Raw genomic sequence first — 15,215 nt, forward strand, 5'->3', positions numbered from 1 at the left:
TGTATATGTATATATATGCATATATGTATATACATGTATATGTATATGTATATATATGCATATATGTATATACATGTATATGTATATATATATATATATATATATATATATTTATATATATATGTATATGTACAGTATATATATGTGTGTGTGTGTGTATGTATGTATGTGTATGCATGTATGTATAGATATATGAATATATGATCAAATAAGTAAATAAATACCATCCATCCATCCATCCATTTTCTTTACCCGCTTATTCCATTTTGGGTCACGGGGGTCGCTGGTGCCCATGTCCAGCAATCACTGTGCGAGGGGCGGGGTACACCCTGGATGGGTCGCAAGTCCATCACAGGGCCACATAGAGACAAGTAAATAAATACAATCATTTAATTTTAATTATGTTTTCACATATACATTATTTTATATCTTATGAACTGAAAAATTTACATCAGTCTTCATCACTTACATTCACCTGCTTTTTTTCACAAACGATAATTTTATTTGGTAATGACATAAATTGTAAAGAAAATTTACACCTCTCAATGACAAAAGTGCCTGATGAGAGTCAGCAAATTTGTGGGGAGCAGGAACAGGAACATTAATCAAGTGCAGGGGCAGCCCAATAACGGGCTCTGTAATCATGCTGGAGCAGCGCTCTAACTTTGGGCAGTGTCGCGTGGCCATTCATCATTTGAAAAAGCTAAAGGCAGTGAGAGAGATTAATAACAAGTACATTAGTTAGTGTTTAGACGCAACCACCATGTGTCTGGGACATCCAACAAAGTCACAGTGCTAAATGAACTAATCTTAATTAGCCAGTGATTTGAAGAATCTACTATAATTAGCATCTTTAGACATGTCTAATTTAAGGAACTTCCTAACGTAATCTTTGCATGATTTTGTTTTATTTGTTTGTTTTAAGTTTTCCTACCATTTGCATTGAGGTAAGTGTGTGTATTAATTAAAAACAAAAGCACCTGGACAGAATGAAGTGTTTTCTGTGGATTTTGTTACAGTGTATTTGTAGTGCATTACTATTCCTGTTGGCTCTGCTAAGGATGTAACCCAGACAGTTTTAAAACATTAACGGCAAAAAAATAATAATAATAATGTCAGTAGGTAATTAGAAAATATATGCACAAACTTGTCTTTTTAAATAAACTTGACACAAGACTAATAAAGTAATTTCAAATAACTTTATGAACTTCCCGCTAATGCAGTATGCATTTGAAAGATGATATTGCTCTCATACGTTATGTCTGAAGGTTACTTTTTAGAATCAGAACTCAGAATAAACTTTATTGGAATTGCACCGAGGTACAACGCGAATATGTACCTACAGTCGTCCGAAAGATGGGCGGAGTGCACGAAGCTGCAACTACAGCAGAGCGCGGCCATTTTATCCTTTATGTGACATTTCGCTGACATCTCTGTGAATATCAACTGAGAAATTAATATATACTTCAATTTTCTATTTCTATTGGCTTTTATAAGCCATTTTTATAAGCCATATGCATTTTCGAAATCCACAAAGACACATTGAAGTTCTTTCTGACCCTCTCTGTACTTCTCCATCAGCATCCTCAAAGCAAAGATGACATCTGTGGTGCTCTGTCTCAGCATGAAACCATACTGCTACACACAAATTGTGACTGCTTGTCTAAGTCTATCTTCCACAACTGTCTCCCAAATCTTCATTTTGTGACTCATAAACTTAATTTCCCTGTAGTTGCTACAACTCTGTACATCAACCTCATTCTTAAAAATGGGCACCAGCACACTTCTCCTCCATTTGTCAAGTATTTTCTCACCCTGAAATATGCCATTGAATATTTGAGTCAAAAACCTCACTGCCATTTCATTGAGACATTTCCAAAGCTCCACTGTATGTCATCAGGTCCTATTACCTTCCCTTTCTTCATTATGTTCAGATCTTTTTGAACTCCACCCTCACTAATACCCCCCCCCCCTTCCAGGTCCACAATTTCTCTTCTTTGCCTTTTTTCATTCATTAGCTCCTCAAAGTACTTCATCTACTTCCATCTTCCCATCACAATCTTCTCACTTGTTAGAGCATTACCATTTCAATCTTTCACAAGTCTAACCTGTTGCACATCCTTTCCAGCCTGATCCCTCTGTCTCATCAATTAGTGCAAGTCCTTCTCACCCTCTTTAGTGTCCAGCCTCCCATACAACTAATCTTACACCTTCTTTTTTGCCTTAGCTACCTCCCTCTTTGCTCTACATTGCATCTCCTTACACAGTATTTCTCTCTACTCTCTTCAGTCCACTTACTGTCATATTTCTTCTTGGCTCTAAAGGTGATTCATTCAGAATCACCTTTACTCCATTTCTCTTTCCATCCACACCATGGGAAAACAGTTTAAACCCTGCTTCAAAGCTGAAAGACTAGCTGTCCTTCCACTTGGGCTCTAAAGCATTTACCGTCCTTCTCTGCATCATGTCAGCCAGCTCTCTACCTTTGCCTGTCATTGTCCTCACATTTAGGGTTGCTGCCCTTAGTCCTACATTCTTGACCTTCCTCTTCTCCTTTCTTGTGACACATTTACCTCCTCATGGTCTTTGACTAACAGTAGCACAGTTTCTGCCGGCACCCTGTTTGTCAACAGCACCAGTGGTGGTCGTTGTTAACCTGGGCCTCAACTGATTCGGTATGGTGTCGCTTAGATGAACTTGCATATTAGTTTTGGCAAAAGTGTTTAATGTTGTATGCCCTTCCTGACACAACCCTCATCATTTACCCGGGCTTGTAACCAGCACAAGAGACACACCGGCTTGTGCTCCCTAGTCGCTGGTATTATGTGTCAAAACATGGTTCTTTATTCCATCAGTAAGGTGCTTATTTCTTTACAGTGGAAAGAAGACTCTCATGAATACATAATGCAACCAAAGACTTGAAACAGGATCTCTGAAAGCTTTTGTTGTTTCTTGATATGATGGGGGGTAGAAAGTTTAATTATTGCTTTGCTTCTTCTTTATAGAAAATGTTTGTTTCTCTTGTAAAATTGTCTGTTTTTCTATAATAGACTAGAGCGAGTTTCACAAGTTACAGCAAACCACATTTAGTCTTTGATCATACCTATCTCTGTTGAATGACATTGCATTTCCTTTTTAGAAATTATAGTATATTGCTCATGTATCCTATTGATTATATTATATTGATGTTCCCAGTGGTGACAGTAATTATTCTCAACTTAACTTAGAATGAAGGTAAAGGTTTTCATTTTATGTATTTCAAGAGAGAAACTTTTGCTTGTATCTCTCTTGGTACTCATATATGTAAATGTGAATTCAGTGAAAGAAGAACAATAATTGGATTTAAAATTCACAAGCAACTATGGCTGGCTCATCAGAGAGTAAATAATTCCAACTTTTAAAAAAAGCCATGTATCTGAAGGACACTATGTATCTTATGAAAATATCTCAACTGTAGCATTCTGTGTAGTCAGCAAATTATAAGTTGTACAGCATTGCTAAATTTTTTTTAAAAATTTTTTGTCTTTTATGACAGTATGATGCATAAATAAAACTACATCTAAACTGCATCCTTTCCTTTCTTGTAGACATTTGATTTGCATTCAATCTGACAGAGTGAGGACAGTGAATGATTTGTTGCACTGCAGAGTGACAAAGCTGGTATGAATTTACAAAGAGTGAGCCTCAGTGCGTTTTCCAGTGTGCTGCAATTCTTCACCGCAATAATGATGTGTTGTTTATATGCTGACATGTCATAAATGTAATATAAAAAAAATAAAAGAGAAAAGATAACTCACTGTTAAAGATTTACTAAGATGTCAAGAGCTAATGAAACCCGAACAGACACAATAAAAAAGGATCTGGCAAAATTAAATTAAAAAAAAGTATGTAGATTGGGAAGTTATGTCCTTTCATGCTCCTCATTTAACCTCTGCTGGCAATGACAATGCATTTTACTTTTTTTTTTTTTTTTTGTCATTTCTAAAATGTTTGTGCAACATTTGAGTAAATCCTGATGCATGCTCAATAATCCAGGTAGAAAAATCTTAAAAAGTTAAATCTGGTCCTCTGGACATTCAAAAAAACAAAACAAAGCAAATCAACAAAAAAATGTAGAAACGTTTTGTCTCTCATCCGAGAGACTTCCTCAGTCTGAGGTGCTGTATTCAGCTCAGTCTCTTAAATAGCACCTTCTCAGAGTGGATCAACCAGTTTTGCTGCTGACAACCAAAACCAGCTGATCACATGCTCAAGAAGGACCATCAGTCTAACAATGGATCATTAGCACACTGATGGCTGTTTACTGTTCACAGAGGGCTGAGTGATACTAGCAATCACAGCATTGTAAGAGGGGGACAGTTGAACCCGGAGGCCTCCACCCCTGTTTAATGATGGACGGTTTCTTTTCACAAAGATGGCCTCCTTTACTCCTCTCTCCAACCATCGTTCCTCTCTGTCCAGGATGTGAACATCTTCATCCTTGAAAGAGTGACCGCTGGCCTGGAGATGAGTGTAGACCGCAGAGTCCTGGCCTGATGATGTTGATCTTCTGTGCTGGGCCATCCTTTTGGCCAGGGGCTGTTTTGTTTCCCCGATGTAAGACTGATCACAGCCCTCCTGACACTGAACAGCATACACAACATTACTCTGTTTGTGCCGGGGGACTGGATCTTTGGGATGAACCAGTCTTTGCCGTAATGTATTTTGGGGTTTAAAAGCCACTGGGACGTTATGTTTAGAAAATAAACGTCTCAGTTTCTCTGATACTCCCTCAACATATGGAATGACCACTGGTCTGGGTCTGGGTTCCTCCTTTTCACCTGTTGGCTGACTGGAGTCCTGTTTGGATTTCTTCTCTGCTTTCAGGAAGGCCCAGTTAGGATATCCACATTGCTCTAGAGCCTGTCTTGTGTGGGATTTCTCCTTCTGCCTGGCTCCTGAGCTAGTGGGGACGCTGTCTGCTCTGTGATACAGAGTCCTGATGACTCCTAACTTGTGCTCCAAAGGGTGATGGGAGTCAAACTGCAAATACTGGTCTGTGTGTGTGGGTTTGCGGTACACCTCAGTTTGCAAATGTCCTCTATCAGAGACTGAGACCTCACAGTCCAAGAAAGCCAACCTGTCAGCAGCAAAACTGGTTGATCCACCCTGAGACGGTGCTATTTAAGAGACTGAGCTGAATACAGCTCCTCAGACTGAGGAAGTCTCTCAGATGAGAGACGAAACGTTTCTACATTTTTTTGTTGATTTGCTTTGTTTTGTTTTTTTGAATGTCCAGAGGACCAGATTTAACTTTTTTAGATTTGAGTAAATCGTTTTACCGGTACTTAGACTGCATATTACTAATTTATAGTAGCCATAGTTAGTTCAGACAAAGAAGTGATCTAAAATCAATCATTTGGGGACCTGTGTAAATCCTTTGATACAGTTAAGCAATTATTAGTGCTTTCCAAGCATCTAAACCATGACCTATCAACTAGCCTATTGCAGTATGGTGGTATTTGTCACAATATATTAGGTATGTTTAAGTTAATAACACATCTTCATCAAGGGTTCTCAATATAAAGGTGCATCCATAATGGGATCACTGGTTTTAGCTTCTGCATAAATATTTTATTTCTTTAGTGTATGGTAGTGAACATACAGCATTTTGCCATATGTAGGTGAAAGCAAAACATACAATATACTGTATGCAGTAAATCAAGAAGATATTTAACAAGTGGCTCTTAAATTGTCCTACATATTGGCAAAAGTCTCAGATTGGCTTCAATCCCAATATCATACATTGATCATTGAAAAGGCTCTCTGCTATTGTTCTATTTTCAACAATTCATAGATAGTCAAATCATACCTATATTTTAGAAAGAAAGAAAAAACATCATTATCTGTGCATTAAAAAAATCTTACTGTTAACACATATAAAGTTGCTGATAACTGTAGCACTTTTTTTTACCATAAAATGTTTAGAAATTATCACTGTAAATGTGTTTTAAATTATTGTTTATTCAAGTTTTATTTGCATTTGCTTATTGAGATTAGAAAAGCATCCCGGATGTTGTGGCATGTGTGAAGTGTCTAATCAGTTGATTTTTGGAACACCCAAAGGTTCAGAGGTATGCTTTATTTGTCTTTTTATCTGCAATTTCACTATATCATTTGGTGTACTTTAAAGGAAATGCTTTTTTTTTTTACAAAGAAGGTGAAGCCAATTTCATGACTTGGACAATATCTATCAATGGCAAAACTATTGAACAGGTAATATCTGTAATATCTGGACAAACAGTTGGACTTTGATCTAAAATAGTGTGTTCGATTGTGTGCTATATTTCCTAAGGCTGTACTTCCTATGGGAACTTGTATTCTTCTGGGTAACCACTAAAGCTAAGTGGATATTCCATGTGTTGTGTCAAGAAGCAGGAGTTACAGGAGTCTCATTGTGGAGGTAAAGCAACAACCTAAGAACATTGTTAAAATGTTCATGATGGTCATGAGTAGTAAGACCTGCACCTTTCTTTAGACTTTTGTTAAAGGCTGTTCTTGAACTAGTGTACAAATTCCTACATCATCATTCAGACACATTGCACTCTGAATTTAGCTTAAGGCAGGCACTACAAAACCTAGAAGTGTAAAGCCAGTCAGCTTAAGTTATTTATTTGTTCCTAATTCAGTCATTTTACAATTTTAATTACTTGGTTTTGTCATTTTTGTGCAAACTGTAAATTAGTTTTTATTCTCTTTCAAGTTTATGTTTATGTATTTAACAAAGAAATTTAACTATGAATGTGGTGGGAGTCGAATATGTAGAAGTGAGTTTGAATCTAACTCTTACCATCAAGAAACTTATCAAATAAAATACTAATATGCTGAAACATTTACTGGTAGTTTTATTAAAGTGACATTAAAAAAATGTGCAAATATATTGTATATTGAATCATTTTATACTTAAAAGTATGTTATCTTTACCTGACATGGAAACAAAGTACGATTCAAAGATTTTTATATTTTCATTTATTAAATTGATGTTCTTTTCCATCCTCCCTGGAAAAGGAATGAATGAGTATGAAGTTTTTGTTAACTTCACAAGTTCATCTTTATGGTTTACAGTACTTCTAATCATCTGTAAGAATACATTATTTGGTTTGCTTTCTTTACTTGCCCACATTATTTGAGCAGACTTTTCACTTCACTCAACCTTGACGCATTGTATATCTACATAATACATGTTTAAAAGAAACATTTTAATCAAATTCTCAGTAACAACATGTGCATAGTTAGTTTAGTGGCAGTAATATTAGAGGCTTCCTTGAAAGTACATTGCTAGATAAGCACCTCCAAGCATACACAAAGACTTCCACAAACAGTGATGATGCTCTAAAATGTTTTTTGCACCGCAAGTAATTAATTATCCCATTAGTCAGGATACTTGTAGCTGCTTTTAATGTTGAGTCTCGCTCACAGCATACTGTGGTCCCTGTGGGCGCATAGCTGTGAACAATGTTCCTTCATTGAGACAAAGATGGTGTTTGCCCTTTCATTATCTGTGACAGCAGGCACACATCAGTCAGTGGTTGGACATGATGTATCATGTTTAGGTCTGAGTACATTGCTCTTCTTGCTTTTCTTCTTCTTCTTCTTCAGGGGTTACCACAGCAAGTCATCCTCTTCCATCTCACTCTGTCCTCTGCATCCTCTGTCCTCACTCCAGCTGCCTCTATGTCTTCTCTTACTTCATCCATATATCTCCTCTTAGGCCTTATTCTGTGTCTTTTTTCCTGGCAGGTGCATTTTTAACATCCTTCAATCAATATACCCTCCATCCGTCCTTTGGACATGTCCAAACCATCTCAGTCTCGACTCTCTAACTTTATCTCCCAGTTGTTCAACCTGTGCTGTATCACTGATGATCTCATTCCTAATCATATCCATCCTTGTCACGCCTAAGGAGAACCTCAACATCTTCATTTCCACCACTTCCAGTTCTTTCTCCTGTCTTTTTGTCGTTGCACTGGCTCCAGACCATACAACATAGCTGGTCTGTCTTGTACACATTTCCTTTGACTTTTACTGCCACCTTTTCTGTTGAAAATCAACCCTGAAATGTTTCTCCATCCACTCCATCCTGACTGGATTCTCTTTTTCATCTATTAACCACATTCCCCATTTTCCTGGACAGTGGACCCCAAGTACATGAAGTCCTGCACCTTTGTGATCTCTGCTCCTTGTAGCTTCATTGTTCCATCAGCCTCCCTCTCATTCACACACTTGTATTCTGTCTTACTATGGCTGATGTTCATTAATCTTCTTTCAAGTGCATACAAGGCCATTTACCTGGGCTCAGGACTGGCACAAGGAATACACTGGCATGTGATCCCTAGTGGCTGGTTTGTTAAGTTGACAGATTCAGAGTTTGAAAGAGAGAGCAGTCAGAGTTGTTTAGACATGCAAACAAATATCTGAAATTTATTAAAAATTCATATAAGAATAAATAACCTCTGAAATGATGCCTATATTTGTTTTCAGATTTAGCTTTTAATAAGCCTGTAATTAATTATAGAACTTTCCAAATGAAAAAAATGGATTTATATTTATGAATACATTAAAAAAAACATTACAGCACTAAGTTGTGGCTAAAAATGAGAACCATATTTTTAGGGGACCATCTCTATTTTGTGTGCTGAAATATGTCCGTGTTCATGAGTGTGTTACTGTACCACATAGTCTCTTTCCAGTGTGCATACTGTTTTACACACAGATATTTTGTACAGTGATTTGACATACTTTATATATATACATATACATATACATATATATATATATATATATATATATATATATATATATATATGGTAACAACATACATATGTGTTTGCATCAGATTATGCTTTTTTGTGTGATCATTTTATTTTTTTATTGTTGCATTTACAAATTGAAAAAATATTCCCAATTAATCTTTTAAACGTTTTTTTTAACTTGCCATTTTTATATACAGTATTTGCTTTAGACAAAGAATGTGCATGTTTGTATATGTATTCAAGTACTCTTTTTATGTGTGATTTAAAGTTTATGGACTTACATTATGAACAGTTTTCTGCAAGTCCCAAGTTTCACCAACTCAGGACATCAGATGTTTTTATCCTTCTATGCTTCCCTACAACCAAGCTGTCTTAGCTTTGCAAATAAAAATGCATTAAGAAAAACTAAATAAAAACAAGCTGCCCAAGATCAAAACCAACATGGACCCTGCATGTAATTGTTGTAAACAAACTCCAGCTACACTCCTGCATACATTTTGGACCTGTCTCAAACTGCAGACCTTTTGGCAATCTATTTTTGACACCATATCTGGGGTATGTAGAAAAACTGTACACCCATCACCACTCATCTTACTGTTTGAGTTGGTCCCTGTGGATACGTCCTTCAGCAGGTACGAGAAGGATGTGATTGCTTTTGGCTTTCTCCTGGCCAGAAGATTGATTTTGTGCAAATGGAAGAAACCACACACCACAGCATATGCACAATGGATAAGAGAGGTGGTGTATCATATCCATTTAGAAAAAATAAGATACAGTATAACCTGATGGGTTTGGTTAAAAGATTTTGAGACATGTTGCAGCCTTTTATGTCGTATGTGGAAAACATGTCAATGCCTGTCTAATTCATTTTAATCCATTTATGTATGTGTGACTGATCCGGTGTGTTAAGAAAGGGGTGGGAGGTATTTTTTTGTGTTTGTTTTGTTTTATGTTATTTGTGTTTTATATGTTAAAAATGAATATATATATATATATGTATATATATATATATATATATAAAATAGTTTGATTAAAAAAACTAATCTAAATAAAAAAATAATGAATGTATTCTACTACTTTTATTTCTGCTTTTTATCTTGCAGTGTTGTATGATGTGATTGTCAAAGCTATAAGGTCTTATTGTTTGTTTGTTTAGACCTCATTATTCTGGGTTTAAATTATGTACACATTACTGAAAAGTGGATTTATTTGGTGTATAAACAACTTCTGCTTATATTTAGTGTTTGGCACCTAAATCCTAAAGTTTGAGCCACAAAAGCTAAGAAAACTTGATAAATATACAATCTGTGTGATTCAAGCATTGTGTATGAGATTGCATAAATACAGTAGCAGAGAACCAAAGCACTACCCTCCCATGCAAGCCTATTTGCTGTAGGTTTCCAATCAATTTAACTTGGCAAACATGTTTAACCATGCTGTGGTTAGCTCCAGACTTGGCCCAGCATAAATAAGTGTGAACTACAAGAATACCAATAGTTCTTAAAGTGTTCTACCTTATTCCAATATACCTCAAGTCCTCAGGTATTAAACTGAATTTGCACCCTTTTTATGGGAAACAAAACACGGTTAACAGAATTACAAACGGGCATTACAAAAGTCAGGCAGAAAGATTAAAGGCATCAAAAGAACTACAATTTTGTCACAACATAGGCCAGCATGAGTAGCTTTTTAATTCTACTAAACAAAAGGAAAGATAATGAAAGATTGCTTTCCAGGTGGTGAGAGATTATGCTCAGCTGCAAAACCATTCATTTGAATATGACATTTCTTTCGGTGGTGTATTCTTAATTGCATGATAAAAATATATGCAACAGCATCTGTGATTTTTTATTATTATTTATTTAGTTAGTTAGTTTAACCTTTCAATTTTGCAATTTCAGGGAAGAGGCCTTGATGTCGACATACTTTGAGACAGTGCAAGACCTGCTTGCGTCGTTTGGGCCGGTTCGTGATTGTTCCAAAGACAATGGTGGCTGCAAGAAAAATTTCAAGTGTGTGTCTGATCGACAGTTGGACTCATTTGGCTGCATGGTAAGCAGCTCTTTTATATAACATCCTGGTAGAAATATATTTAAAGTGTGCCGTAGTTTAGTCAATAAAAATACATACATAATGCAACATAATGCATAATAGACATGGACAGAATGCTTTGTTGTTAAACTACAAAATGAACATTTGTTGTTGGTATTCTTTGGAGCATTTCATTGTCTGCTCTTTCATAGATAAATTTAAATTTGAAACATATTCTTACTTTTCCTCACTAGAACACTTTGACCATTTTTTAAACTTCCAGCAGTAATGTTGCAGAATGCTGAGAGGTGCATGTGTATGGCAATCACTTCTATTGAGCTATTTTGGGTGAAGTTGCCAGCTTCTGTTTTACCAGGATCTGTGTAAATATGCTGTGGCACCATGCTGAAAACCTTAACCTGTTGCTGCTCGTGTTCTTGCAGACCAAAGAAGATATGTTGGGTTGTTTTAAAACTATTCATTCATGCATGTATTTCCCCAACCATTTATTCCATTCTAAAATATAAGTAGGAACAGCAGGCGCAGACATACCAAGGTATTTTTGTCTCCACAAACTTCAATCCATCTCCTGCTGAGGGATCCCCATGCTGCTCTCTGGCCAGTTGGCATTATAATCCCTCAAGCAAGACCTGGCATGCCAATTAGACCTCTGAAGGGACCTGCTGAAGAGTCATTCTTTGCTAAGTCCCAGTTCAACTTCCCTTTAATTCCCTTTAATGTAGAGAGCTTCCTTTTGGATTTCCAGACATTATGCCTAATCCTCAAAAGGAAATGTGGCTACATGCAATTTAACTTCTTGTATTGGCTTGTTCTTTTAGTACTGTGATCACTCAGGACTCATGTCGCAAAGGTATACTGTAAAGGGAGAAGAAGCATTTGGCCTTGCTTAAAGCTGCAGTTACTAGAAACCTTACGGCAAATAAATCCCTGCAGAAGCAGCCGCCAGTTTACAATCGATATGACATCGTCATGCCTGTGATTTGTTAAAAACAGTCTGAGACACAAACTGTTTTAGGAGAAAAATGATTTCATTTCGGTTCATCAGCTCATAACAAATGATTGGATCAACTGTCCCATAAACATCTTGTCACATGCATATACTTTGATATGTCTTTATGAAAGACATGTTTATATTCATACTGTTAGACATTCTGTTTCAAAGCAGAAACAGAAAGAAAATGTGCATCATAAAATGGACAACATCATTCACATTTTCAGCTAGACTGACTCTGAGCAGTCATTCAACCTTTATTTATACAGGTTAGTCCCATTGAGCCTCGGGGGCTCATTTACAAGAGAGACCTGATTTTAACAAAAAAGTATGACAACAGTAGACAATTGTTAAAGAAAATATATAAATTGAGAAGAATAAATTAAAGAAAATGGTATAAAAAATGAAACAAAAACAGCTAGATTGCAAAGTGATGTAAAATACTTAAAACAGGAGCATGTCTGCACTGGTTTTTGCCATGAACTTAGCAGATGTTGGAAGCCACTTAGAGAGGTCAAGTTCGAGAGCTTCAGATCTTTTTGCAAGATGTTCCAGGAAACAGGAGCGGAGTAGGAGAAGGCCCTTTACCTAGTTCAGTCCTCACTGAGGGAACACTGCAGGTAATAATGTCCTGAGAGTGCACGCTGTAGTTGCACTCACACAGTGACATGTAGGAGGAGATGTATGAAGGCAGCAGACCAAGAAGTCTGCTTGAAGTTAATGATGTCCAGTTTACCAGTGAGTACAGGGTGCAATGGTGGGTACAATAGTTACAGCCAGTTATGAATCTTAGTGCACCAGTGTCCAATGAAAATGAAAATGTACCAGTGAGAAAGTCTACATGAAGTTAATGATGACCAGTTAACCAGTGAGTACAGGGTGCAATTAGTGTCTGAGTATAGGGTGCATTAGTAAACTAACTATCAGGGATTGTTGGCAACTGATTATTGTGGGACAGCAGAATTGTGTTCTACTAATAATGCTGGAAACAAGCCTTCAGGGGCAACAAATAACGCTGTGCGTGCAAGGCTTGTCACATTTCATGTATTTTGTCTCTTACATTGCACAATGCATCTCCCATAGTTTCAGATTTTGGATAATTCATATTTTTAGAATGCAACAAAAAATATCCAGCTGCCACAAAACTGCCAAGAGAACAGACATCAAGTAAAATTAAAGATAGCCCATGGGTGCTAAAAGATTTTGCAACATCTGTGGAAAAAAAAGTATTTGAAAATGTGTGTGTGTGTGTGTGTGTGTGTGTGTGTGTGTATATATATTTCTTTTTGTATTTATTTGATCTGCTAACATGATGGTGATGATTAAAACAATTAAACTTTTACGTGAGTAATATTAATATGTAACTGTTTTCTGCTTTAGACACACATAAGATATGGACACTTATGACTCACTCTGCTGAAACTATTTTTAAGAATGCCTGTTTAATAAAACCTTCCCCATACTTAACTATCTATCTATCTATGACTGTATGCTCGAGTTTAGTTTAGGAATTTCTCCATTTTTAACCCCCCTCTGATAATTTAATCAAGCAAAAACAAATTAAAGCTTTTTTTTTTTAATTATTATTTTTTCTGGAACTATAAAGATGATTGTTTTGATGTAGCAATAGCTGTAATAAGCTTTTTTTTTCTCTCTCTCTTTAGGTATTGTAGATTCATAAGTACATTTAATGGATGTGTTTTTATTTTTTCTTGTTACTTCATAAAACTTAATTTGACTTTAGTTGTAAGATTGTAAACTACAGTGTAAAAGATGTTGGCCCTGGCATATTTTCAAGCAAAGGGTGAGTTTTTGACAGCATGGGGCAGGGCTGCGTTGTAAAGTAATTAAATTGATGAGCCATCTTAATTACTGGAGGGCGGCGCTGTGAGTCATTAAGAGCTTGGATGGAGCCATAAATCGATGGCTCTTTGCTGTTTGTGTTGATCTAAGACAAACACGCACACACACAGCTGTTTGGTTGCTTTGCTCTTTTCATCAACTTGCGACAGAAACGTGTTTGAATGCATCATCCTGGTAAATCGCTTGTGTAGCTGTTCTGAAGATAACTTTGCTCTCTTTCATGACGCACTGTTCACTCAGCCTTGTGTGGTTTTGATTAGCGCTGATGGAAAATGATGAATAACAAGCAGATTTGTTGAAAATCGTAAAACAGTAGCACACTGAACAGATATGTCCAATGACTGTATGATTCAAGCCATGTTTCTTCTCTGTTCGCTGTCTCATTTTGCACAATTTACATCCTGCTTTCTTGCTGTGAGACGTATTTCTTATTCATAGACTAATATATATATGTATATATACATATATAGCTTCTGTTGTGTAAATATCTTCATGCAGTGGCAATTGCTTTAATTTCTACTAAAGAAAATACATTCCTTACTACTAAGCCTCTGTATTGAGGTTTTATTTTGTTGTTGTTTGGTTTTTGATTTCTGTTTCATTAAAGCCATCGCTCTATGGGTAATTTGATAAAATTGCACATGAACACTTATGGAGAACTGTTATTTACAAATAAAGCTTGGCTTGCTGCAAATTCTGCTCTGGCATTTTTCCTGACCAGTTGGATTTCTCCACAACTTGCACACAACATGTGGAGAAATTTCATACACACAGTTATGCCAACAGTAGCTAAACTGTAGCCGAGAGGAACACTACTGTTTTCAGACATAAATATTTAGATGATTAATAACAGAAAGTTTATGCAATCAAAACAGTATACGTTCCCTGATCAACTAGTGTTACTACTAAAATAAAAGCCTTAAATAATGTCCAACATTTTTCTGTCAGGTCGTCTGGATAGTTTCTTTGTTTTGTGCTGAAACGTTTCGCCTTCGATCCGGAAGGCTTCATCAGTCAAGGAAACACACAACGCAAAACTAATTATTCCTCCAACAGCTTACTCCAAAGTGGAACAAACCAGTTAAGTTTGTGCTAAGATGGTCTATGTGGCACGCCCCCTCCTCCATTGCCAGCCCTCTTCCTTGTTGACAGTCATGACAAACTGGTTGAAAACAACAACAAAATATATGCTCAATAATCCAGGTATACAATCCAACATTTTTCAGTAAGGTCATATGGACAGTTTTTTTTTGTTTTGTGCTGAAACGTTTCGCCTTCGATCCGGAAGACTTCATCAGTCAAGGAAAAACACAACAAAACTGGTTCTTCCTCCCACAGCTTGGAGCTTCCACTTTGGAGTAAGCTGTGGGAGGAAGAACCAGTTTTGTTGTGTGTTTCCTTGACTGATGAAGCCTTCCGGATCGAAGGCGAAACGTTTCAGCACAAAACAAAGAAACTGTCCAGATGACCTGACTGAAAAATGTTGGATTGTATACCTGGATTATTGAGCATGGGCT

At 36.6% G+C, this 15,215-nt stretch overlaps 1 protein-coding gene across 1 annotated transcript in view; it reads left to right on the forward strand.

Moving 5' to 3' along the window:
• Positions 1–15,215, forward strand: part of LOC119424522 (astrotactin-2) — a 320,640-nt gene that overhangs the window by 173,334 nt on the left and 132,091 nt on the right. The window contains exon 11 of the mRNA XM_037692008.1: positions 10,694–10,844. Coding sequence (XP_037547936.1) covers positions 10,694–10,844 — 151 coding nt within the window. The remainder of the gene's footprint in view (positions 1–10,693; positions 10,845–15,215) is intronic.

Source organism: Nematolebias whitei, chromosome 18 (assembly GCF_014905685.2).
Source record: "Nematolebias whitei isolate Nwh7 chromosome 18, NemWhi1, whole genome shotgun sequence".
Taxonomy (NCBI): Eukaryota; Metazoa; Chordata; class Actinopteri; order Cyprinodontiformes; family Rivulidae; genus Nematolebias; species Nematolebias whitei.